The sequence below is a fragment of the Anolis sagrei genome, chromosome 3 (genome assembly GCF_037176765.1).
Source record: "Anolis sagrei isolate rAnoSag1 chromosome 3, rAnoSag1.mat, whole genome shotgun sequence".
NCBI classification, from domain to species: Eukaryota; Metazoa; Chordata; class Lepidosauria; order Squamata; family Dactyloidae; genus Anolis; species Anolis sagrei.
Window position 1 is genome coordinate 3,906,527 of NC_090023.1, and position 27,291 is coordinate 3,933,817.

Here is a 27,291-nt window from a genome sequence, read left to right on the forward strand (position 1 = left end):
TTTTAAGTGAACTATAAATCCCAGCAACTCCAACATTCTCAAATGACAAAATCAATTCACCCAACCCCACCAGTATTCAAACTTGGGTGTATTGGGTATTTGTGCCAAATTTGGTCCAGTGAATGAAAATACAGTACATCCTGCATATCAGATAGTTAGATTATGATTCATAACAGGAGCAAAATTACAATTATGACGTAGAAACGAACGTAACGTTATGGTTGGGGGTCACCACAACATGAGGAACTTAACTAAGGGGTCGCCGCATTAGAAAGGTTGAGAACCACTGATCTGGACTGTGGCGGTGCGAGTGGCGCCACCTATGTGTAGAACTGTTAGTTGCAAAATTTAAACTCTTGTATCATGCGTAATCCTGCCTTTTTACCCTGCTTATGTATAGTTGGATGGATTGGTTATTTATAGCTGTCAATCAGTGTTGTTTGCACCAGTTGAATTGCCTTTTCAGCTCAATTGTTTGGCTCCACCTCTTCCTGGAGGAGGGGAGTACTTCCTTTTTTATTCCACCATCAGATTTTCTACCAGATGGATGTGAGTAAGAGACTTGGCTCTAAAAGCCCCTGATTAAATTACCTCTCAGCACCAATTCTGAGGTTCTTACCCTTGAGACTTATGCTTCATGTTCAGACCAACCTGAACGACGTGTTACATCGTGGAATCGCATTGGCCTTTTGAGCTGCTGCATCACACTGTTGGCTCATGTCCAGCTTGTGGTCCATGACTACTACATCCCAATGGGATGGAACAAAAGTCACTGAGCCACATCTGACTTTTCCTGGAGTCAGTGCAGTTGGCCCATTAGTTAGTTAAGTTATACCTCTGCGAATGCATTCCTGGATGCTGCAGAAACTCAGGCTCAGAGTGAAGATTAGCCCCGATAAGAGTACTTTTTGCGGCAAAGCATTTCCTTTCTGCCTCTATTGGAAAAGCTTTTGGTCCAGCATTTCTGCCTGCTGAGGATGCCTCCCAAAAATCTGATTATCAAAGAACTCCAGCATGAAAACAGGAGCTCGGAGATTCATAGAGATTCAACAAAGCCTTTAATTGCCTGGGGAAAACGGATTGATGCCTTTGCCAACCTCTCGCCCCATTTCATCTCCTGATCTTTGCATTTTTATGAATTGCAGCTCTTGAACTACTTCTTGGAGCTGCAGCTTGCGGAGAGAGTTGGTTTGATGTATTGTCGAAGGCTTTCATGGCTGGAATCACTGGGTTGTTGTGAGTTTTCCGAGCTGTATGGCCATGTTCCGGAAGCATTCTCTCCTGATGTTTTGCCTGCATCTACGAGGGTTGAATGAAAAGTAACGCCTCCACTTTCATTACTTGGGTTTGGCAGAAATAATCCTTAAAAGGTGCCCTTTAACTACTACTATTCACTTTTCCACATAATCACCAGACTATTTATTTATTTATTTATTTAATCATAGAATCATAGAATCATAGAATCATAGAATCAAAGAGTTGGAAGAGACCTCATGGGCCATCCAGTCCAACCCCCTGCCAAGAAGCAGGAATATTGCATTCAAATCACCCCTGACAAATGGCCATCCAGCCTCTGCTTAAAAGCTTCCAAAGAAGGAGCCTCCACCACACTCTGGGGCAGAGAGTTCCACTGCTGAACGGCTATTTAGAGTATTTATATTCCGCCCTTCTCACCCCGCAAGGGTCTCAGGGCGGATTACAATGTACACATATATGGCAAACATTCAATGCTAAAGACACACAACAACAGATATAGACAGACAGTCAGAGGCTATTTAACTTTTCTGGGTGCCAGGGGAGCTGTCGCTTTCATCATCCATTTGTGACGCTGATTAAGTACTTCCGCATTCCCCGCATGCTTTGCTGGAGTCTTTTTTATGGCATCGTAAATTAGTTAAATTAGCATCCCCACACATAGGTAGTATCTAATTTTCCTACTTGACAGATGCAACTGTTTTTCGGGTTGCAAAGGTTGACAAGCTACACAATTGGTCGGAAGCTCACTCCGATCCGGGCTGGCTTTGAACTCATGACCTTTTGGTCAGAACTGATCATTTCTGCCAACAATGAACAAGTTTTCTGAAGCTGTCACGGAAGAAGTCGACACTCTGTTTCCGCAACCAGCGTCTCCCAGTTCTCTCAACGACTTCATCAGAAGCATCATGATGTCTCCGCAGATCTTCTTTCATTATTGGGAACAGATGGAAGTCAGATTGTGTTAAATCTGGACTGTATGGAGGATGATCGTCCTAAATCAATCTGTCAACCTTTTGCTTGTGAAAGTCGGTGGTTGTTGTCACAGGACAGCCAACTCTTTTGTTGTCACGCAAGTCATATGTTCCCACCTCAACATCTTTAAACTTTCTCCCCCAACGACACACAGTACTCATATCAACACAATCACTATAAACAACTTGCATTCTCTGAGGAATCTCCTTTGGGGTGACACCTTCTGCCATCAAGAATTCAATGACTGCACATTGCTTAAGTCGCATTGACCAGCCGTCTGTCCAGGGTTCCATACTTCACACTTTAGCAACACAACCGTTCAATGCTTCCTACCAAAATGGAACTGTAGAGGAGAGTCTACTGAACAAGCCTGTACCTGCCACATACCAGTACTGCCATCTGTTGAGGAGTTGCGCAGGGAGAGGCATTACTTTTCATTCAACCCTCATATGTTGAAGTGGTTGAGAATCTATGAGAGATTCATTGAAAAGCCCAAATGTGCAGCAGGAAGTCACACCAAAACAAAGTTTTTGCGCCATGAGTCTTGATTGATTTCATAGCAAATGACAATGACAATAGTATAATGATTTGTAGTCTTGTGCAATACAGCTGGAAGGTGATCTAGTTTTGGCATCCACATTTCATTGGGAATCCAGATCCATCTGCTGAGGAGTTACGAAGGTGGAGGCATTACTTTTCATTCAACCTTTGTATGTTTCCTTCACATACTCTCACCCAACCTTTTTAACGTGTATGCAGAACACATCATGCGAGGATGTGTGGGCCTTGATGAATGCAAAGCTGGGGTGGAAATGGCTGGAAGAAACATTCACAACCTCAGATATGCAGATGACACCACTCTGATGGCCGAAAGCGAGGAGGAGCTGAGGAGCCTTCTCATCAAGGTGAAAGAAGAAAGCGCAAAAGCTGGGTTGCAGCTAAACATCAAAACAATCAAGATTATGGCAACAAGAATGATTGACAACTGGGAAATAGAGGGAGAAAATGTGGAGGCCATGACAGGGTTTGTATTTCTAGGCGCAAAGATGAGTGCAGATGCAGACTGTGGCCAGGAAATCAGGAGACGCTTCCTTCTTGGGAGGAGAGCAATGTCCAGTCTCGATAAGATAGTCAAGAGTAGAGACATCAGACTGGCAACCAAGATCCATTGCCTAGTCCAAGCCCTGGAGTCACCTACGGATGTGAGAGCTGGACCTTAGGGAAGGCTGAGCGAAGGAAGAGAGATGCTTTTGAGCTGTGGTGCTGGAGGAAAGTGCTGAGAGTGCCTTGGACTGCGAGAAGATCCAACCAGTCCATCCTCCAGGAAATAAAGCCCAACTGCTCACTGGAGGGAAGGAGATGAGAGACAAAGTGGAAGTCCTTTGGCCACATCAGGAGGAGACAGTAAAGCCTAGAGAAGACAATCATAGAATCCTAGAATCAAAGAGTTTGAAGAGACCTGGTGGGCCATCCAGTCCAACCCCATTCTGCCAAGAAGCAGGAATATTGCATTCAAATCACCCCTGACAGATGGCCATCCAGCCTCTGTTTAAAAGCTTCCAAAGAAGGAGCCTCCACCACACTCCGGGGCAGAGAGTTCCACTGCTGAACAGCTCTCACAGTCAGGAAGTTCTTCCTCATGTTCAGATGGAATCTCCTCTCTTGTAGTTTGAAGCCATTGTTCCATTGCGTCCTAGTCTCCAAGGAAGCAGAAAGGAAGCTTGCTCCCTCCTCTCTGTGGCTTCCTCTCACATATTTATACATGGCTATCATATCCCCTCTCAGCCTTCTCTTCTTCAGGCTAAACATGCCCAGCTCCTTAAGCCGCTCCTCATAGGGCTTGTTCTCCAGACCTTTTATCATTTTAGTCGCTCTCCTCTGGTGCTGGGGAATGATGCTGGGGAAAGTAGAAGGAAAAAGGAAGAGGGGCCAACCAAGGGCAAGATGGATGGATGGCATCCTTGAAGTGACTGGACTGACCTTGAAGGAGCTGGGGGTGGTGACGGCCGACAGGGAGCTCTGGCGTGGGCTGGTCCAGGAGGTCACAAAGAGTCGGAGATGACTGAACGAATGAAACGTCAGGGGGGGGGGGGGTCACCACAACATAAGGAAATTTATTAAGGGGTCGTGGCATTAGGAAGATTGAGAAACACTGATTTAGGTGGAATATCTTTCCTTGTCCTTAGAACCCATGACTCCATTTCCTTTGTCTCTGGAACAGAAGATCGCACGGCAACTCCATCTCCCATGAGGCACCCTCAAGTATTCAATGATGGCTCCGTCCTATCCCCTCTCCATCTTCTCCTTTCTCTCCCCCAAGCTCAACCTATCCATCTCCCACGGCCACCCCTTGCCATTTGCTCTGTTTAGCCATGCTGCAAATCAGGGACAGCTTGCATGCTTAATTGAGATCAATAATGGTTTTAATTACCCAATTAATGTATTCATAAATTGAAGGAGAAGGGAGAACAACTCTGCTCCAAGGATCTGGTTAGGGTAAGATATGTCTCCAGGGTGGTAGCGCAATTCATTCTTGCCTTTTTTTGGTACTGATTTTGTTGACCCTTTCCGGATCCTGTTGGACTACAACTCCCAGCATTCCTTGGCATTGAGACTGGGGCTGATGGGATCTGGAGTCCCAAAAGGCCCCTGAAGGGACAACATTCCCTACTTCTATAGCTGGGAAAGAGTCATCCTTTCAACCAAAAACATCCATTCCAAGCTGACAAGGCTTGCAACTATGTGGGTGGGGATTTTGGGAAATGTAGTGCAAAAAAACCCCTCACCTTTCCTCATTTCAACCTATCCTTTGATTATATTACCCTTTCCTGCTTGCTTGACACATTAATTGGATGATGGCCCTCACCATCCATAACAATTGCAACCAGTTGCTCTGCCAGTTGAGAATGATGGGATTTGTAGTCCGAAACAGAGGAAAAGTGGCTCTATTGAGACTTAACGGCATCAAAAAGGGGGGGGGGAGAAGACTGCAATGTTCTAGATCTTTGAACAATGTGTCATGTGTAGGGGTTCTTTTGTATGTGTGTATATTTGTGTCTGTTTGTGCCCATGTGCCACCAACACTCTCCATGGCAACCGAAGGAAAGCCAAGAAGAATCGGTTTGAATTGCAACCTGGATGACTTGAGTTATGTTCTGGTTTCTGAGAAAGAGCCTCCGGGAGAAAGAGCGCACTCAAGGAGTTATGATGAAAAGCCGGCTGAATAAAAAGAAATGTAAAAAAAAAAACCACCTGAGAGTGTTTCTCTTTCGGTTGGAAAGAAAGAAAGAAAGAAAGAAAGAAAGAAAGGAAAGGGAAAGGGAAGGGAGGGAGGAAAGATGGAAAGGAAGGAAGGAAGGAAGGAAGGAAGGAAGGAAGGAAGGAAGGAAAGGGAAAGGGACGGGAGGGAGGGAGGGAGGAAGCAAGGAAGAAAAGAAGGAAGGAAGGAAGGAAGGAAGGAAGAAAGGAAGGAAGGAAGGAAGGAAAAAGGGAACGAAGGAAGGAAGGAAAGAAAGGAGGAAGGAAGGGGAAGGGAGGGAGGAAGGAAGGAAGGAAGGAAGGATGGAAGGAAAAGAAGGAACGAAAAAGGAAGGAAATTAGGAAAGAAGGAAGGAAGGGAGAAAGGAAGGAAGGAAGGAAAAGGAAAGAAAGAAAGAAAGAAAGAAAGAAAGAAAGAAAGAAAGAAAGAAAGGAGGAAGGGGAAGGGAGGGAGGAAGGAAAGGGAAAGGGAGGGAGGGAGGAAAGAAGGGAAGGAAGGAAGGAAAGAAAGAAAGGAGGTAAGGAAGGAAGAGGAAGGAAGGAAAGGAGGAAGGAGGGAAGAGAAGGAAGTAGGAAGGAAGGGAAGTAGGAAGGGAGGGAGGAAAGAAGGGAAGGGGGGAGGAAGGAAGGTAAGAAAAGGAAGGATGGAAGGAAAGAAAGGAGGAAGGAAAGAAGGAAGGAAGAAAGGAAGGAAAGAAAGGGAAAGGGAAAGGGACAGGAGGGAGGAAAGAAGGAAAGGAAGTAAGGAAGGAAAGGAAGTAAGGAAGGAAAGAAAGAAAGGAGGAAGGAAGGAAGGGAGGGAGGGAGGGAGGGAGGGAGGTGAAGGGAAGGAATTAGGAAGGAAGGGAAGGGAGAAAGAACTTTCTGAGGGTCGGAACTGCTTGATGTTGGGATTCTTTGCTGCTTTGGAATCTAGTGCTCTTCTTCCCTGGAGATTCCCTCCCAATTCTACTATACATCTGCAAAACGCGGACTGTCTACAAACATCATATGCAACCCCTGGAACAATTCCATCAGCTTGCCTCCAAAAAATCCTGCAAATCTCTTGGGAAGACAGGCAGACAAATGTCATCGGGGTAGAAGAAGCAAAGACTACCAGTACTGAAGCGATGCTCCTCCACCATCAACTCTGTTGGACTGGCCACGTTGTACTAACACCCGATCACCATTTTCTCCCAAAGTAGTTACTCTACTCTGAACTCAAGAATGGAAAACGGAATGTTGGTGGGCAGGAAAAGAGACTGAAAGATGGACTCAAAGCCAACCTCAAAAACTGTGGCATAGACACCGAGAATGGGGAAGCCCTGGCCCTTGAGCACTCTAGCTGGAGGTCAGCTGTGACCAGCAGTGCTGTGGAATTTGAAGAGGCACGACTGGAGGGTGAAAGGGAGAAATGTGCCAAGAGGAAGGCAAGTCAAGCCAGCCTCGACAGGGACCATCTTCCATCTGGAAATGGATGTCCTTATTGTCATCCTCAATTGCAATCCATTGCTGGCAAATGCAAGGCTACGGATGCCCAACCGCACAGTGACAGAAATTTAGGAAGAACTTCTTAACTTCCGTGGAGGATTCTCTTTCGTTGCAGAAGCACCAGAAACAAACCGTGAAGAAAGCTCTGTGGGATTTCTCCCCTCTTCAAACGCAGAGCATAATTGGTGCCTTCTCACCATTTGCAAAGATTGCCTCATTGTTTGTTGCTATTGCTATGTTTGTTGGTTGGTTCTTTCCTTAATTGTTCCCTTTGTGGCTTTGGATTCAGAGCCGTGGTGGTCACGAGGCTCAATGACAGATGGAGTGGTGGCGGCCAAAGACATCCCTACAATGTTTCTATTGTGGGATGGAAACAATATGAACTGAATCCAAATGTCGGAAGGGCTCTCCAGAGGCCAACTAGTCCATGCCCATTCTGTTCAAGGCAAGATCGCTACCTACAGCCTCCAAAGCAGGGAGCTGTCCAACTTCTGAAGCTTTCAAGAGAAAGAGACCTTAAAATGGGTTGTTGTAGGTTTTTTCGGGCTGTATGGCCATGTTCTAGAGGCATTCTCTCCTGACGTTTCGCCTGCATCTATGGCAAGCATCCTCAGAGGTAGTGAGGTCTCTTGGAACTAGGAAAAAGGGTTTATATATCTGTGGAATGACCAGGGTGAGACAAAGGACTCTTGTCTGCTGGAGCTAGGTGTGAATGTTTCAACTGACCACCTTGATTAGCATACAATGGGCTGACTGTGCTTGTAGCAAACTTTTGTTGAGAGGTGATTATGTCCTTAATTGTTTCCTTTCTGTTGTTGTGCTGTTGCAATTTTAGAGTTTTTTAATACTGGTAGCCAGACCTTAACATCTTTCTAGGCCAGTGTTTCTCAACCCTCCTAATGCCGTGACCTCTTAATACAGTTCCCCATATTGTGGTGACCCCCAACCATAACATTATTTTCGTTGCTACTTGACAACTGTCATTTTGCTACTGTTATGAATTGTAATGTAAATATCTGATATGCAGGATGTGTTTTCATTCACTGGACCAAATTTGGCACAAGTACCCAAACAAGCCCAAATTTGAATACTGGTGGGGTTGGGGGGGGGCTGACTTTGTCATTTGGGAGTTGTAGTTGCTGGGATTTATAGTTCACCTACAATCAAAGAGCATTCTGAACCCCACCAACGATGGAATTGAACCAGTCTTGGCACACAGAACTCCAGTGACCAACAGACCTCACCTCTGAGGATGCTTGCCATAGATGCAGGTGAAATGTCAGGAGAGAATGCCTCTAGAACATGGCCATATAGCCCGAAAAGACCCACAAGAACTTAGTGATTCCAGCCATGAAAGCCTTCGACAATACTAGAAGAGTTTGATGGGCATTGACCTTGAGCTTGGGAGTTGTAGTTCTCCTACATCTAGAGCAGTGTTTCTCAACCTGGGGATCGGGACCCCTGGGGGGGGGGGTCACTAGGGGGTATCAGAGGGGTCGCCAGAGACCATCAGAACACACTATATTTTCTGTTGGTCATGGGGCTTCTGTGTGGGAAGTTTGGTCCAATTCTATCATTGGTGGTGAATGATACATCTCAGCAACTACAACTCCCAAATGTCAAGGTCTATTTCCCCCAAACTCCACCAGTGTTCACATTTGGGTGTATTGTGTATTCGTGCCAAGTTTGGTCCAGATCCATCATTGTTTGAGTCCACAGTGCTCTCTGGATGTAAGTGAACTACAACTCTAAAACTCAGGGTCAATGTCCACCAAACCCTTCCAGTATTTTCTGTTGGTCATGGGAGCTCTGTGTGCCAAGTTTGCTTCAATTCCATCATTGGTGGAGTTCAGAATGCTCTTTGATTTTAGGTGAACTATACATCCCATCAACTACAACTCCCAGATGACAAAATCAATCCCTAATCACCCCATCAGTATCCAAATTTGGGTGTATTAGATATTTGTGCTGAATTTGGTCCTGTGAATGAAATTACATCCTGCATATCAGATATTTACATTATGATTCTTAATTGGAGTAAGATTACAATTATGAAGTAACAACACAAATAATTTTATGATTGGGGGACACCACAACGTAAGGAACTGTATTAAGGCGTCACGGCATTAGGAAGGTTGAGAACCACTGATCTAGAGAGCACTGTGGACTCAAACAATGATGGATCTGGACCAAACTTGGCATGAATACCCAATATGCCCAAATGTGAACTTTGGTGGAGTTTGGGGACAATAGAACTTGACATTTGGGAGTTGTAGTTGCTGTTGATATTCATTCAGTTAGGAGGCATTCCCATCCTCTGCTTTCCCCCCGCTAAAGCAGAGGAGACGTGCAATCTGGATTAGATGAATTGCAAGGAAGTTGCATGCTGAGTCCATCACTCCTGATGACTCCGGCTAATGACAATGTCCTCAGACATTGACCCCCCACTGACCCAGGCATGGCGCATCGGTCACTTTCCGGCACCATGCCGACCTCAGGCAAGACATCATAAGAGTCTCATCAAGGCTTAAAAACAGCCTTGGTTCCTCCCTGGCAACGGGTAAGTTGGGGTACAGCTCAGAAAGCCATGTATTTCTGGTGTTGCAATGTGCCTTTCTCTAAGTACACCTAAAGTGCATCTCCACCAGAGAATCAATGTGGTTTTACACCACTTCGACTGCCATGGCTCTGTTGTTGTTGTTGTCATTGTTGTTGATGTTTCATGCATTTGTACCCCGTCCTTCTCACTCCTGGAGAAGGACTCAAGGCAGCTTTGCAGCAGGCAACTATTCGATGCTAACACATACATTATTTTTTTAAAAGCTATAGAGTCCTGGAAGATGTAGTTTTGTCAGGTCTTGAGCCTCCTTCTTTGCCCAGTAATGCTGTGACTACAACACTGAAATGAAGACAATGAAAAAGAGGGAAGGAGGGAAGGGAAAAGGAAGAAAGGGAATAATGAAAAAGTGGGAGGGAAGGAAGAAGAGAGAGAGAGAAAATGAGAAAGAAGGAAGGAAGGAGAAAAGAGAGATAGAGAGAATGGGAAGGAGGGAGGGAGGGAAGGAAGGAAGGAAGGAAGGAGAAAAGAGAGAGAGAGAATGGGAAGGAAGGAAGGAAGGAAGGAAGGAAAAAGGAAGGAAGGAATGAAGGAAGGAAGGAGAAAAGAGAGAGAGAATGGGAAGGAAGGAAGGAAGGAGAAAAGAGAGAGAGAATGGGAAGGAAGGAAGGAAGGAAGGAAGGAAAAAGGAAGGAAGGAGAAAAGAGAGAGAGAATGGGAAGGAAGGAAGGAAGGAAGGAAGGAAGGAAGGAAGGAAGGAGAAGAGAGAGAGAGAATGGGAAAGAAAGAAGGAAGGAAGGAGAAAAGAGAGACAGAATGGGAGAATGGGAAGGAAGGAAGGAAGGAAGGAAGGAAGGAAGGAAGGAAGGAAGGAAGGAAGGAAGGAAGGAGAAAAGATAGAGAGAATGGGAAGGAAAGAAGGAAGGAAGGAAGGAAGGAAGGAAGGAAGGAAGGAAGGAAGGAAGGAGAAGAGAGAGAGAATGGGAAGGAAAGAAGGAAGGAAGGAAGGAAGGAAGGAAGGAAGGAAGGAAGGAAGGAGCAAAGGACCAGTTGGAGGTCAGCTGTGACCAGTAGTGCTGCAGAATTTGAAGAGGCACGAATGGAAGGTGAAAGAGAGAAATGTGCCAGGAGGAAGGCGCGTCAAGCCAACCCTGACCAAGACTGCCTTCCACCTGGAAACTAATGCCCTCACTGTGGGAGAAGATGCAGATGAAGAATAGGGCTCCACAGTCACCTACGGACCCACCAGAATACTATCCTACTCGACCAACGAGGGATTGCCTAAGTAAGTATTCCAGAACCTTGCAATTTTGCAATGCACACCTCTCCCAAATTCAACCCCGGGACCCTACAGAAGCAGTATCTGCAGGTGGAGCATTTCACTCGGAGGACTTTGCCCTCCTCCCTTTGGCATCACAATCTCCGGAGCTCAGTCAAGCCTCCAATGCCTTTGTTCTGCCCAAGACGGCAACCATTCATCGCCTGGTCTCTCTCCGTCCTGCGGCTCATTTTATGGAGTGTAATTGCTTGGTTTACATGCACCTCAATGCCACATAAATACAGGATTAACTGCCTTGATATTACCTTCCCTTTTATGACGCTGGCTGAATTGGTTTCCTCGCATCTGCCGCACACAGATGTTCCTCCTCTGGCGTCTTCTATTTCGGAGCATGGGGTGCACGCGGCACATGAATTCCACAGGGAAAAAAAAATCCCTGGAAATCCCAGGAAATGACCAAATCAAGGGAACTAAATGTCCAAATCAAAGAAATGTCCAAATCAAGGGAACCTCACTACCTCTGAGGATGCTTGCCATAGATGCAGGCGAAATGTCAGGAGAGAATGCCTCTAGAACATGGCCATATAGCCCAAAAAAACCTACAACAACCCAGTGATTCCGGCCATGAAAGCCTTCGACAATACAAGGGAACTAATATCCCAATACAAGAAGTTATAATCCCATGGCTCAATACTATGGGATCCTGGGATCTGTAGTTTTACCAGGCCTGCTACCTATTTGCAGAGCCCCCAGTAGTGCAGTGGGTTAAACCCCTGTGCCGCCAGGACTGAAGACCGACAGGTCGCAGGTTCGAATCCAAGGAGAGGCGGATGAGCTCCCTCTTTCAGCTCCAGCTCCTCATGCTGGGACATGAGAGCAGCCTCCCACCAGGATGATAAAAACATCAAATCATCCAGGCTTCCCCTCGGCAACGTCCTTGCAGACAGCCAATTCTCTCACACCAGAAGCGACTTGCAGTTTCTCAAGTTTCTCCTGACACGACCAAAAAAATGTATTTGCAAAGAGGACAAACTACAACTCCCAGGGCTCCATAGGCAATTGAAAGGTGCATCTACGCTGTGAGATTAATGCAGTTTGACACCACTTCAACTGCTACGGATTCCCAGGATGTGTCATTTGTTGAGACACCAGCACCAGGCCAAAGGCCTTGTCGAACTACAACTCCCAGGATTTCCTAACATTGGTCCAGGGAGTTAAAGTGGTGTCAACCTGCATTCATTCTACTGTGTAGATGCTTACTTACTACTTACTTACTTACTTACTTAGGTGATCCCTCGTTGTGCAAGTAGGATAGTCTTCTAGGGTCAGTGTCCTGGCGGTCCGTAGGTGACTGTGGAACCCTATTCTTGACCTGCATCTTCTCCCACAGTGAGGGCATTGGAAGGCGGTCCCGGTTGGGGTTGGCTTGACACACCTTCTTCCTCTTGGCATGTTTCTCTCTTTCGCCCTCCATTCGTGCCTCTTCAAATTCTACAGCACTGCTGGTCACAGCTGACCTCCAGCTGGAGCACGCAATGGCCAGGGTTTCCCAGTTCTCAGTGTCTATGCCAGAGTTTTTAAAGTTGGCGTTGAGCCCATTTTTAAATCTCTTTTTTAAAGATTTTAAAGAGATGTAGATGCACCTTGTGCTAAACGATCATAAAGTCATGTTGTAATGTCATGCTAAATGTTGCAGGTGCCTCTCCAAACTACATCTCCCACATTCCATAATACTGAACCGAGGCAGTTAAAGTGGTGCCAAACCCCTTGTTTTGGTTGCATTCTTTTATTTAGCGTTGCTAACCATGCTTCAAACAACCTTTTATGGAAAGTTACACATTATCTGCTTAACTCACCAACCAAGTCTGGAACAGCAACAGGCTCTTTCCTCACACTCGAGGCACCTCATTTTCTGCCTTCGTGAATTTCCTGAGCTTTTTCTCAGCGCCTGCAAATGAGATGCCAATGCATCCTTGTTTTTCTCAAGGCGGTCGTTCTGCAATAGCTACTCAGCACCCGCCGAGCCTTCCTAATTGGTCCTTTTGGGGGTCTGAAGGCTCCCATCTCGTGGTTCCAAAACTGTAAATATTGTTTTTTCGTTCCTATTTATGGTGTGGCTTCTTCTCTGCTTTAACACATCCATCCATTCCTTAGAATCATAGAATCAAAGAGTTGGAAGAGACCTCATGGGCCATCATCCAGTCCAACCCATTTTGCCAAGAAGCAGGAATATTGCATTCAAATCACCCCTGACAGATGGCCATCCAGCCTCTGTTTAAAAGCCGCCAAAGAAGGAGCCTCCACCACACTTCAGGGCAGAGAGTTCCACTGCTGAACGGCTCTCACAGTCAGAAAGTTCTTTCTCATGTTCAGGTGGAATCTCCTTTCCTGTAGTTTGAAGCCATTGTTCCATTGCGTCCTAGTCTCACTCCAGGGAAGCAGAAAACAAGCTTGCTCCCTCCTCCATGTGGCTTCCTCTCACGTATTTATCCATAGCTATCATGGCTCCTCTTAGCCTTCTCTTCTTCGGGTTAAACATGCCCAGCTCTTTAAGCCGCTCCTCATAGGGCTTGTTTTCCAGACCCTTGATCATTTGAGTCACCCTCCTCTGGACACATTCCAGCTTAGAGTCGACATCTCTCTTCAATTGTGGTGCCCAGAATTGGACACAATATTCCACGTGTGGTCTAACCAAGGCAGAATAGAGCATGGGGAGCATGACTGGATGGCCCATGAGGTCTCTTCCAACTCTTTGATTCTATTCTATTCAAAGTGTAGCCCTGTACATCTCTAATTGTTGAAAATCAATGTATTGTCGAAGGCTTTCATGGCCAGAACCACTGGGTTGTTGTAGGTTTTTTCGGGCTATACGGCCATGTTCTAGAGCAGTGATGGTCAACCTTCCTAATGCTGCAACCCCTCAATACAGTTCCTCATGTTGTGTTGACCCCCAACCATAAAATTATTTTCATTGCTACTTCATAACTGTAATTTTGCTACCGTTATGAATCGTCATGTAAATATCTGATATGCAGGAGATATTTTCCCCTGACCAACAGAAAATACTGGAATGGTTTGGTGGGCATTGACCTTGAGTTTTGGAGTTGTAGTTCACCTACATCCAGAGAGCACTGTGGACTCAAACAATGATGGATCTGGACCAAACTTGGCACAAATACCCAATGTGCCCAAATGTGAACACTTGTGGAGTTTGGGGGAAATAGACTTTGACATTTGGAAGTTGTAGTTGCTGGGATTTATAGTTCACCTACAATCAAAGAGCATTCTGAACTCCACCAACAAAGGAATTGAACCAAACTTGGCACACAGAACTCCCACGACCAACAGAAAATACTGGAATGGTTTGGTGGGCATTGACCTTGAGTTCTGGAGTTGTAGTTCACCTACATCCAGAGAACACTGTGGACTCAAACAATGATGGATCTGGACCAAACTTGGCACAAATACCCAATATGCCCAAATGTGAACACTTGTGGAGTTTGGGGGAAATAGACCTTGACATTTGGAAGTTGTAGTTACTGGGATTTATAGTTCACCTACAATCAAAGGACAGTCTGTGTCCCACCAACGATAGAATTGGGCCAAACTTCCCACACAGAACCCCCATGACCAACAGACAATACTGTGTTTTCTGATGGTCTTTGGGGACCCCTCTGACACCCCCTTGTGACCCCCCGGGGGTCCCGACCCCCAGGTTGAGAAACACTGTTCTAGAAGCATTCTCTCCTGACGTTTCACCTGCATCTATGGCAAGCATCCTCAGAGGTAGTGAGGTGTTGAAAATCACTTTGTGAGTCTTGGCCCAGCTCTCCGGTCTGTTGAGCTCATTTTGGATCCTGATCCCACCCTCTCGGGTATTTGCTCTCCCTCCCAATTTGGGGTCATCTGCAAATGGGGTTCGTATAGCTCTATTTTGTTGTTCAAGTCATGGATAAAGATGACCCCAGAGAAGAAAGAAGAGCCACTGGTGAGGTGGCGCATTCAGTGGTTGTTTTGTCTGCAACTTCCCATACCTTGGGAAGTTGGATCTGGCCACGGTGGTTCACGCTCTTGTTACATCCCGAATAGATTACTGCAACGCGCTCTACGTGGGGTTGCCTTTGAAGACTGTTCGGAAACTTCAATTAGTCCAATGGGCGGTGGCTAGATTACTCACCGGAGCGTCATACAGGGAGCATACCACCCCCCTGCTATGTCAGCTCCACTGGCTGCCGATCCAGTTCCGAGCACAATTCAAAGTGCTGGTTTTCACCTACAAAACCCTTTACGGCTCCGGCCCAGCGTACCTGTCCGAACGTATGTCCTTCTATGTCCCACCTCAGAGTTTGAGATCTTCCGGGGAGGCCCTGCTCTCGACCCCACCTTTATCACAAGCGAGACTGGTGGGGACGAGGGACAGGGCCTTCTCGGTGGTGGCCCCTCGCCTGTGGAATGCACTCCCCAGGGAGATTAGGTCATCAACATCTCTCCTTTTCTTCAGAAAGAAGCTAAAAACCTGGATGTGGGACCAGGCTTTCAGGTAAGCTGGCAGATGGACAAAAGACAATGACGACCAGAGTAGGAAAGGACAATGACGATGCTAGATAGATTACGGATTTATGAATTGACGAACGTTGACCGCAAGATGATTTTATTGCTGCTATTGTACTGTTTTGATTGTTTTAACTACTTATAACTGCTGACGTTATATTGTAATTTTGTATATTGTATTTTGTGAATTGTTGGGCATCGAATTGGGGGTTGAGAAGCGCGGGATAGAAGCACCCCAAATAAATAGATGAGAGATAGAGAGATAGATAGAGAGATAGAGAGATAGAGAGATAGAGAGATAGAGAGATAGAGAGATAGAGAGATAGAGAGATAGAGAGATAGAGAGATAGAGAGATAGAGAGATAGAGAGATAGAGAGATAGATAGAGAGATAGAGAGATAGATAGATAGATAGATAGATAGATAGATAGATAGATAGATAGATAAACAAACTCTGGCATCAGTTTGCAGCATCCCAACATTCTTGCACTTTCCACACCCAGACCAAAGCACTAGATTGTAGACAACCACAAAAGCATTTATTTATTTACTGAACCAGACCAGACTCTTCTACATGGAGTGCGGTTCCTTGATACAGTGACCTGGATAATGTGAAAAATCCAGTTTCCTTCCAACTGCTTTATTCAGCACTCGCTTCCACTGTCAAAAGTGATGTCACCGCTTCACATCAAGGAAAGCATGTGCTCTGGCACACGGCACGGTCTGAGGAAAGGCATCGAGTGCCTCCGTCTCCTCCCTTTTGAATCCAAGCAAAAGTAATAAACTCACCATACACCACAAAATGATTGTCCAGTTCTTGTGGGTTTTTTCGGGCTATATGGCCATGTTCTAGAAGCATTTCTCCTGACGTTTCGCCTGCATCTATGGCAAGCTTCCTCAGAGGTGAGACCTCACCTCTGAGGAAGCTTGTCATAGATGCAGGCGAAACTTGCCATAGATGCAGGCGAAACTTGCCATAGATGCAGACCTCACCTCTGAGGATGCTTGCCATAGATGCAGGCGAAACTTGCCATAGATGCAGACCTCACCTCTGAGGAAGCTTGCCATAGATGCAGGCGAAACTTGCCATAGATGCAGGCGAAACTTGCCATAGATGCAGACCTCACCTCTGAGGATGCTTGCCATAGATGCAGGCGAAACTTGCCATAGATGCAGGCGAAACTTGCCATAGATGTAGACCTCACCTCTGAGGAAGCTTGCCATAGATGCAGGCAAAACTTGCCATAGATACAGGCGAAACTTGCCATAGATGCAGACCTCACCTCTGAGGAAGCTTGTCATAGATGCAGGCGAAACTTGCCATAGATGCAGACCTCACCTCTGAGGATGCTTGCCATAGATGCAGGCGAAACTTGCCATAGATGCAGACCTCACCTCTGAGGAAGCTTGCCATAGATGCAGGCGAAACTTGCCATAGATGCAGGCGAAACTTGCCATAGATGTAGACCTCACCTCTGAGGAAGCTTGCCATAGATGCAGGCGAAACTTGCCATAGATGCAGACCTCACCTCTGAGGAAGCTTGCCATAGATGCAGGCAAAACTTGCCATAGATGCAGACCTCACCTCTGAGGAAGCTTGCCATAGATGCAGGCGAAACTTGCCATAGATGCAGACCTCACCTCTGAGGAAGCTTGCCATAGATGCAGGCGAAACTTGCCATAGATGCAGACCTCACCTCTGAGGATGCTTGCCATAGATGCAGGCGAAACGTCAGGAGAAATGCTTCTAGAACATGGCCATATAGCCCGAAAAAACCCACAAGAACTGAGTGATTCCAGCCATGAAAGCCTTCGACAATAAAATGATTGTCGTTTGGCCACTCTAGATAAAGGGGTGGAAAGTGTGGGGGTTTTAAAAGGTCAATAATAATGCAACCACCTGGATGATCCACAATTATCATTACCACCACCACCATGATCATCATCACTGTATTGAATCTATTCTATTTATTTATACCCCACTTTTATCTCTTGATGAGCTGTCTTCATAGACCTGTCAGCAGCTTATGAGACTGTGAACCACCACCTCCTCCTGAGAAAAATGTACAATATCACAAAGGACGACCACCTCACCCGCCTCATAGGAAACCTGCTACAAAACAGGAGCTTTTTTGTTGAGTTCCAGGGCCAGAGAAGCAGATGGCGGAAACAGAAGAACGGCCTGCCTCAGAGCTCGCTCCATCAATGTTCAACATTTACACAAATGACCAGCCACTGCCAGAAGGGACAGAGAGCTTCATCTATGCTGATGATCATGCCATCACCGCCCAAGCAGGAGCTTTGAGATGGTTGAACAGAAGCTCTCGTTGTATTGGTTCTATTCTATTTATTTATATCCCACTTTTATCTCTTGATGAGCTGTCTTCATAGACCTGTCAGCAGCTTATGATACTGTGAACCACCACTGCCTCCTCCTGAGAAAAATGTATAATATCACAAAGGACGACCACCTCACCCGCCTCATAGGAAACCTGCGACAAAACAGGAGCTTCTTTGTTGAGTTCCAGGGCCAGAGAAGCAGTTGGCGGAAACAGAAGAACGGCCTGCCTCAGGGGAGCATGCTTGCTCCATCCATGTTCAACATCTACACAAATGACCAGCCACTGCCAGAAGGGACAGAGAGTTTCATCTATGCTGATGATCGTGCCATCACCGCTCAAGCAGGGAGCTTTGAAATGGTTGAACAGAAGCTCTCCCAAGCTCTAGGTGCTCTTACTGCCTATTACAGGGAAAACCAGCTGATCCCTAATCCATCTAAAACACAGACATGTGCTTTTCATCTCAAGAACAGACAAGCATCCCGAGCGCTGAGGATTATTACCTGGGAAGGAATCCCACTGGAGCATTGCAGCGCACCCAAATACCTGGGTGTCACCCTGGACCGTGCTCTGACCAACAAGAAGTACTGCTTGACTATCAAGCAAAAAGTGGGTGCTATAAGCAATGTCATACGAAAGCTGACTGGCACAGCCTGGGGATCACAACCAGACACAGTGAGAACATCTTCCCTTGCGCTATGCTACTCTGCTGCTGAGTACACATGCCCAGTGTGGAACACATCTCATCATGCTAAAACAGTGGATGTGGCTCTTAATGAGACATGCTGCATTCTCCCGGGGTGTCTGCGCCCTACACCACTGGAGAAATTACACTGTTTAGCAAGTATTGCACCACCTGACATCCGCCGGGAAGTAGCAGCCAATAGTGAAAGGACCAAGGCAGTGACATCTCCAGCCCACCCCTTGTTTGGGTATTAGCCAACATGTCAATGACTTAAATCTAGAAATAGTTTTCTAAGATCTACAGAGACACTTGCTGGAACACCTCAGCAAGTGAGAGTCCAAAAGTGGCAGGCTCAAACCCAGAACCTCAACCAATGGCTGATACCAAATGAGAGACTCCCCCCCTGGGCACACAGAAGACTGGGAGACTTGGAAGGCGCTGAACAGGCTGCGCTCTGGCACCACAAGATGCAGAGCCAACCTCAAGAAATGGGGCCACAAAGTGGAGTCCACGACATGCGAGTGCGGAGAAGAGCCAACCACAGACCACCTGCTGCAATGCAACCTGAGCCCAGCCACATGCACCAGGGAGGACCTTCTTGCAGCAACACCAGAAGCACTCCAAGTGGACAGATACTGGTCAGAGGACATTTAATCAACTACCAAGCTTGCAAACTTTGTGTTTTGTTTGTTTGTTTGTTTGCTTGTTAAAAATGCAATACAACTGTTTGGTTTGCTCTTGACACGATAAATAAAATCATCATCATCATCATCACTGTATTTATTCTATTCTATTTATTTATATCCCACTTTTATCTCTTGATGGAGACACAAAGTGGCTAAGTGCATTTTAATTTCCACATCTCTCCTGCGAGCATCAGTGGGCATTAATATGTAGCATAGGACAGCTCTACCTAGCCACAGGGACATAATGATGATGATGATGATGATGATTCTAGCAGCCCAAGAACAAGCCATTAGAACAAATGCCATCCAAGCCAGAATTGAAAAGTCAACAACAGATCCCAAATGTAGATTCTGCAAGGAAGAAGATGAAATAATAGATTATATCCTCAGCTGCTGCAAGAAGATCGCACAGACGGACTACAAACAGAGGCACAACACCGTTGCTCAGATGATTCATTGGAACTTGTGCCACAAACACCATCTGTCTGCGACAAAGAACTGATGGAATCACAAGCCTGAAAAAGTTACAGAAAATGAACTCATCAAACTCCTCTGGGACTTCTAGATTCAGACAGACAGAGTTCTGGAGCACAATACTCTTGACCTCACAATCGTGTTAAAAAACCAAGTATGGATTGTCAGTGTTGCCATCCCAGGTGACAGCAGGATTGAAGAGAAACAACTGGAAAAGCTAACATGATATGAGGATTTAAAGACTGAACTGCAAAGACTCTGGCAGAAGCCAGTCAAGGGGGTCCCAGTGGTGATCGGCACACTAGGTGCAGTGCCTAAAGACCTTGGCTTGCACTTAAACACAATTGGCGCTGACAAAATCACCACCTGTCAGCTGCAAAAGGCCACTCTATTGGGATCTGCACACATTATTCACCGAAACATCACACAGCCCTAGACACTTGGGAAGGGTCCGACGTGTGATCCAATTCAACAGTCAGCAGAGTGATCTTGTTTGCTGTGGACACATCAGAGAGGAGGAGGAGGAGCAGAGCAGGAGAAGAAGTAATACTATGTTGGGGAGCAGGGTGGAGAACCCCATTTCAACCAGATACACACCAGCCCTTCCACAACTCAAACATAACCATGAATTTCGGGCCTCATCCCAACTTTTGAGTTTTCAGCTTGGATTTCAGTCCAGAAAGAAAATCAGGGTCACCATCATGGGAAGCAGGGAAGGAGAAGTCCATTTCAACCAGATATACACCAGACCTTCTACAACCCATAGTCTTCACATCACCAAGAGTCTCAAACTCGATCCCAACTTTTGCGTTTGTGAGGGGAGAGAGCATTTCAATTGCCCCCTTGTCAGGCTCCTATTCCCTTCCTAAGTGGAAACAGGTGCTGAGCCATTCAGCAGGCTCTTCCTTTCCTCGCTGGCCTCCCACATCACCAAACATTCACCCAGGCATCCAATAAGGAACAAAAAGAGGTGAAAACCAAATCAACCAGGAGCAATGGGGACCTCAGGGAGACACAGCTGCTGGGCCAGATGGCATCACTCAGAGGGATTCCAACTTGGAGCAAAGTTGCTCCAGAAAAGAAGAGGGAATGATCTGTTTTCCTTCCTTCCTTCCTTCCTTCCTTCCTTCCTTCCTTCCTTCCTTCCTTCCCCAAACCCCCTGCCTCTCCCCTTTCAATTATTTGACAGAGACAAGCCCGCTTTCTGCATCTGTTTCCATTCCTCCCTTCTTTCCTTCTTTCCTTCTTTCCTTCTTTCCTTCTTTCCTTCTTTCCTTCCTTCCTTCCTTCCCTCCTTCCCAAACCTCCCTGCCCCTATCTCTCTCCCCTTTCAACTTGGGATCAGGACAAGGCATCTTTTCCCCTTCTTCCTTCAATACTTTTGACAAGGACAGGGTTCTTCCCTTCCTACATCTTCCTTCTTTACCTTTCAATCTTTTCAGCACTTTGGACAGAGACAAGCCCCCTTTCTACATCTTCTTCCATTCCTCCTTTCTTTCCTTCTTTCTTCTTTCCTTCCTTCCTTCCCTAGACCCTGTCCCTGCCTCTCCCCTTTCAATAGTTTTGACGGAGACAGGGCTCTTTCCTGACTGCCTCTTCCTCCCTTCTTTCCCCCTTCCTTCCTTCCTTCCTTCCTTCCTTCCTTCCTTCCTTCCTTCCTCCCTCCCTTTCACACTTTGAACAGAGACAATATATCTTTTTCCTTTCCTTTCCTTTCCCTTCCTTCCTTCCTTCCTTCCTTCCTTCCTTCCTTCCTTTCTGTCTTCTCTCTCTTTCTTTCTCTCCTTCCTTTTCTTCCCTTTCTTTCTTTCTTTCTTTCTTTCTTTCTTCCTTCCCTCCCTCCTTCCTTCCTTCCTTCCTTCCTTCCTTCCTTCCTTCCTTCCTGTCTTCTTTCTCTCTCTTTCTTTCTCTCCTTCCTTTTCTTTCTTTCCTTCCTTCCTTCCTTCCTTCCTTCCTTCCTTCCTTCCTTCCTTCCCAGGAACCCCTGTCCCTGTATCTCTCTTTTCAAACCTTTCAACACTTTGGACAGAGACAAGCCCACTTTCTGCAACTTCCTTCTTTCCTTCTTCCTTCCATCCTTCCTTACTTTCAATCCTTTCAACATGCTGGACAGAGACAAGACACTTTTCTGCATCTTCTTCTATTCCTCCCTTCTTTCCTCCTTCCTTCCTTCCTTCCTTTCTTCCTTCCCTCCCAGGAATCCCTGTCCCAGTATCTCTCTTTTCAAACCTTTCAACACTTTGGACAGAGACAAGCCCACTTTCTGCAACTTCCTTCTTCCTTCCATCCTTCCTTACTTTCCATCCTTTCAACAAGTTGGACAAAGACACCTTTCTGCATTTCTTCTATTCCTTCTTCCTTCCTTTCTTTCCTTCCTTCCTTGCTAAGACCCCCTGCCCCTGACTCTCTCCTTTCAATACTTTTGACAGAGACAGGGGTCTTCTATTTCGGCATCTTTTCCACTTCCTTCTTTCTTCCATCCTTCCCAACACCCCTTGTCCCTGGCTTTCCCCTTTCAACACTTCTTGTGGAAACAAGCCCCCTTTCTTCATCTTATTCCATTCCTCCCTTCTTCCTTCCTTCCTAAGACCTCCCTATCCTTGCCTTTCCCCTATTCAATCCTTTCAATTCTTCAGACAGAGACAGGACCCCTTTCTGCATCTTCCTTCCTTCTTTCCTCCATCTTTCCTTCATTCCAACCTTTCTTCCTTCCTTGCCAAGTCCCCTCCCATGCCCTTATCTCTCCCCCCTTTTCAACTTGGAATCAGGACAGGATAAGGCATCTTTTTCCCTTCATTACTTTCTGCATCTTCCTCCCTTCTTTCCTTCTTTCTTCCATCCATCCATCCTTCCTTCCTTCCTTCCTTCCTTCCCAAGACCTTCCTGTCCTTGCCTTCCCCCTTTCAATTCTTTCAACACTTCGGACAGAGACAAGCCCCCTTTCTGCATCTTCCTCCCTTCTTTCCTCCATCTTTCCATCCATCCTTCCTCCTTTCCAAGCCCTCTCCCCTCCCCCTATATCTCCCCACTTTCAACCTGGGATCAAGGCATATTTTTCCTTCCTTCCTTCCTTCCTTCCTTCCTTCCTTCCTTCCTTCCTACCTACCTTCCTTCCTCCCTTCCTTCCTCCTTCCCTTCTTTCTTCTACTCTTCCTTCCTTCCTTCCCAAGACCCCCTCTCCTTGCCTTTCCCCTTTCAATTTTTTCAGCACTTTGGACAGAGACAAGCCCTTTTTCTGCATCTTCTTCAATTCCTCCTTTCTTTCCTTCTTTCTTCTATCCTTCCCAAGACTCCCTGTCCCCATCTTTCCCTTATTCAATCCTTTCAACACTTCAGACAAAGACAGGACCCCTTTCTGCACCTTCCTCTTTTTTTTGTTCCTTCATTCCTTCCATACTTCCTTCCTTCCTTGTCAAGCCCCCTTGACAAGGGGACAAGGCATCTTTTTCCCTTCCTTCCTTCCATACTTTCTGTATCTTCCTCGTTTCTTTCCTTCTTTTCTCTACCCTTCCTTCCTTCCTTCCTTCACAAGACCCCCTGTTCCTGCCTTTCCCCTTTCAATCCTTTCAGCACCTTGGTAGAGACAAGCCCTCTTTTCTTTATCTTCCTCCTTTCTTTCCTTCTTCCTTCCATCCTTCCTTCCTTCCTTGTCTTTCACTTTCAATTCTTTCAACAATTTGGCAGAGACAGGACCCCTTTCTGCATCTTCCTCCCTTCTTTCCTTCTTCCTTCTTTCTTCCATCCTTCCTTCCCAAGATCCCCTGTCCTTGCCTTTCCTCTTTCTATCTTTTCAACACTTCAGAGTCAAGCCCCCTTTCTGCATCTTCCTCCCTTCTTTCCTCCATCTTTTCATCCATCCTTTCTCCTTCCCAAGACCCCTCCCATGCCCCTATCTCTCCCCACTTTCAACCTGGGATCAGAACAAAGCATCTTTTCCTTCCTTCCTTCCTTCCTTCCTTCCTTCCTTCCTTCCTTCTTTCCTTCTTTCTTTCCTTCCTTCAATACTTTCTGTATCTTCCTCCCTTCTTTCCTTTCTTCCACCCTTCCTTCCTTCTCTTTCCTTCTTTCTTCCCTTCCTTCTTCCCTTCCTTCAATACTTTCTGTATCTTCCTCCCTTCTTTCCTTCTTTCTTTAACCTTTCCTTCCTTCTTTCTTTCCTTCTTTCTTCCTTTCCTTCTTTCCTTCCTTAAATACTTTCTGTATCTTCCTCCCTTCTTTCCTTCTTTTGTCTACCCTTCCTTTCTTCCTTCCTTCCTTCTTTCTTTCTTTCCTTCCTTCCATCAATACTTCCTGTATCTTCCTCCCTTCTTTCCTTCTTTCTTCTACCCTTCCTTCCTTCAAAACTTTCTGTATCTTCCTCCCTTCTTTCCTTCTTTCTTCTACCCTTCCTTCCTTCTTTCCTTCTTGCTACTACCCTCCCTTCCTTCCATACTTTCTGTATCTTCCTCCCTTCTTTCCTTCTTTCTTCTACCCTTCCTTCCTTCAAAACTTTCTGTATCTTCCTCCCTTCTTTCCTTCTTTCTTCTACCCTTCCTTCCTTCTTTCAGTACTTTCTGTATATTCCTTCTTTCTTCTACCCTTCCTTCTTTCTTCTACCCTTCCTTCCTTCCTTCCATACTTTCTGTATCTTCCTCCCTTCTTTCCTTCTTTCTTCCATCCTTCCTTCCTTGCCTTTCACTTTCAACCCTTTCAGCACTTCAGACAGAGACAGGACCCCTTTCTGCACCTTCCTTCCTTCCTCCCTCCCTTCCTTGCCAAGCCCCCTCCCCTGCTCTTCCCTCTCTCTTTCCCCTTTCACTCTGGGACAAGGACCAGACCCTTGTAGGTATTCTCATGTAGACAGGTAGACAGGACCTTTTTCTTCATCCTCCTCCTTTCTTTCCTCCTTCCTTCCTTCATTTCTTGCCAAGCCCCCTCCCCCGGTCTTCTCTCTCTCTTTCCCCTTTCACCCTGGGACCAGGGCCAGACCCTTGTAGGTATTCTCAGGTAGACAGGTAGACAGGACCCCTTTCTCCATCTTCCTTCCTTCTTTCCTCCTTCCTTCCTTCCTTGCCAAGCCCCCTCCCCTGACCCTCTCCCCCCCCCCTTTCACCCTGGGACCAGGGCCAGACCCTTGTAGGTATTCTCAGGTAGACAGGTAGACAGGACCCCTTTCTCCATCTTCCTTCCTCCCTTCTTTACTCCTTCCTTCCTTTCTTGCCAACCCCTCCCCCCCTTTCACCCTGGGACCAGGACCAGACCCTTGTAAGTATTCTCAGGTAGACAGGTAGACAGGACCCCTTTCTTCATCTTCCTTCCTTCCTTCCTTCCTTGCCAAGCCCCCTTCCTTGCTCTTCTCTCTCTCTTCCCCCTTTCACCCTGGGACCAGGGCCAGACCCTTGTAGGTATTTTCAGGTAGACAGGTAGACAAGACCCCTTTCTTCTTCCTCCTCCCTTTTTTCCCCCTTCCTTCCTTGCCAAGCCCCCTCCCCTGACTCTCTCTCTCTTTCCCCCCAGCCTTTCACCCTGGGACCAGGACCAGATCCTTGTAGGTACTCTCAGGTAGACAGGTAGACAGGACCCCTTTCTACATCTTCCTCCCTTCTTTCCTCCTTCCTTCCTTCCTTCCTTCCTTCCTTGCCAAACCCCCTCCCCTGACCCTCTCTCTCCCCCCCCCTCCTTTCACCCTGGGACCAGGGCCAGATCCCTGTAGGTTTTCTCAGTCAAGGAGTGCACAGCCAAGTGGGCCACCTGCATCCCATCCCTGGGGTCGCCTTGGCAACCGCTTGGGGGGGTCTCCTTGGCAACCCAACCCCCTTTCCCGAGTGGTACCCGCCCGGAAGGCAAGCAGGCAAGCAGACAAGCAGGGGAGCCGCGTCTTGCTCTCTCTCTCTTTCGGAAGACAACTTTCTCTCCTTCCCTCCCTCCCTCCTTCCTTTGCCTCCTTCCCCACTCCCTCCATCCCTGGCTGGCTCCTTCCACACCCACTCCGCATCCCTTTCCCCTCTTTCGACCCGTGTTAAAGCATCCTTTTGTTCTTGGCTGGCTGTTGTTCTCTCCTCAGCAGCAGCAGCAGCATCCTTCCTCTCTCTCTCTCTCTCTCTCTCTCTCTCTCTTTCCTTTGTCCTTTCGCCTCCCTCCCTGGCGCCCTCCCCTTCCTCCAGCCACCTTCCAAACCCTACAAAAGCCACGGAAGGATGGGGAGTGGGGGAGTGGGGTGGGAAGGACCCACTCGGGTCTGCGCGCCTCTTCCACGCGCCTTCCCTTTGTTGCTTGGAGAGCCGCGTTTGGAAAGAGGCGTTTGGGAAGAGACCTCGCCAAATGCCCGGGAGAGAGAGAGGCTTTAACTCTTGGAGGCCCAGGAAGGAGAGAGGGAGTGAGAGAAAGGGAGAAAGGAGGAGAGGAGCCAAGAGAGGAGAAGAAGAGGGACTCACATGTCAGATGCAGCGGCGGCGGGGTTGGGCTGGTACTGCTGGCTCCGGCAAAGGATGGAGTGTCCGCATGCTTGGCCCATGCCTCCGCATCCTTCCCCAGCCGAAGCCGGGGGTCGAATTGGAGGGGGGGGGGGCTCTGCCTGGGCGTCCCGGAGCCCCTCTCCTCCTCCTCCTCCTCCTCCTCCTCCTCCGCTTCCTGGCGCCCTCTCTTTCTTTCTCTCTTTGCCCAGATGCGAAGGGAAAGGAGACAGGGATCCCTCCCTCTCTCTCTCTCTCTCTCTCAGGCTCTGCCTTGCCTTCCTCTCGCTTTCTCTTCTGGGAGGGAGTTGGGAGGAAGGTGGATGCTGTAACAGATCCTAATGCGGGTTTGCGAGAGCATATGGGAGGGGAAGGAGGAGAGAGAGACAGAGAGAGAAGAGAGGCATGTGCGGCGCATGTGTGTGCAAGGATCAGCCCGCCTGCCTCCCCGCCTGCATGCTCCACAAGCCTTCCAAGGGGATAGAGGAGGGTTTGGGGTGGCCCACTTTGGGGGGGGGGCGTGTTGGCACCCCTCTTCTGCCCTATTCCTCCTGTGGAATCAGAGCCACCCAACCCACAGAGGTCTCTTCCAACTCAAGGATTCTGCTCTACAAGACTTCCAAGTGGATGGAGGAGGGTTTGGGGTGGCCCACTTTGGGGATGTGTGTTGGCACCCCTCTGCTGCTCCACAAGCCATCCAAGAGGATGGAGGAGGGTTTGGGGTGGCCCACTTTGGGGGGGGGGTGGCACCCCTCTTCTGCCCCCTCCCTCCTGGGGAATAAGAGCTACCCAACCTACAGAGGTTTCTTCCAACTCAAGGATTCTGCTCTACAAGACTTCCAAGGGGATGGAGGAGGGTTTGGGGTGGCCCACTTTGGGGGGCGTGTTGGCACCCCTCTGCTGCTCCACAAGCCTTCCAAGAGGATAGAGGAGGATTTGGGGTGCCCCACTTTGGGGTGTGTGTTGGCACCCCTCTCCTGCTCCACAAGCCTTCCAAGAGGATGGAGGAGGGTTTGGGGTGGCCCACTTTGGGGTGTGTGTTGGCACCCCTCTGCTGTTCCACAAGCCATCCAAGAGGACGGAGGAGGCTTTGGGGTGGCCCACTTTGGGGGGCGTGTTGACACCCCTCTCCTGCTCCACAAGCTTTCCAAGAGGATGGAGGAGGTTTTGGGGTGGCCCATTTTGGGGGGCGTGTTGGCACCCCTCTGCTGCTCCTCAAGCCTTCCAAGAGGATAGAGGAGGGTTTGGGGTGCCCCACTTTGGGGGGGGGGGTTGGCAACCCTCTTCTGCCCCCTCCCTCCTGGGGAATCAGAGCCACCCAACCCACAGAGGT

At 47.5% G+C, this 27,291-nt stretch overlaps 1 protein-coding gene across 2 annotated transcripts in view; it reads right to left on the reverse strand.

The window, feature by feature from the left end:
* The window catches only part of PDE2A (phosphodiesterase 2A), a 505,312-nt gene extending 478,962 nt beyond the window's left edge, over nucleotides 1-26,350 (reverse strand). For both annotated transcript variants that reach the window (XR_010909616.1, XM_067466418.1), the window contains exon 1: nucleotides 25,941-26,350. Coding sequence is in view for 1 of the 2 variants with exons in the window: in XM_067466418.1 (XP_067322519.1) it covers nucleotides 25,941-26,020 (80 nt within the window). In the remaining variant the exon portion in view is untranslated. The remainder of the gene's footprint in view (nucleotides 1-25,940) is intronic.
* Nucleotides 26,351-27,291: the final 941 nt, after the last annotated feature.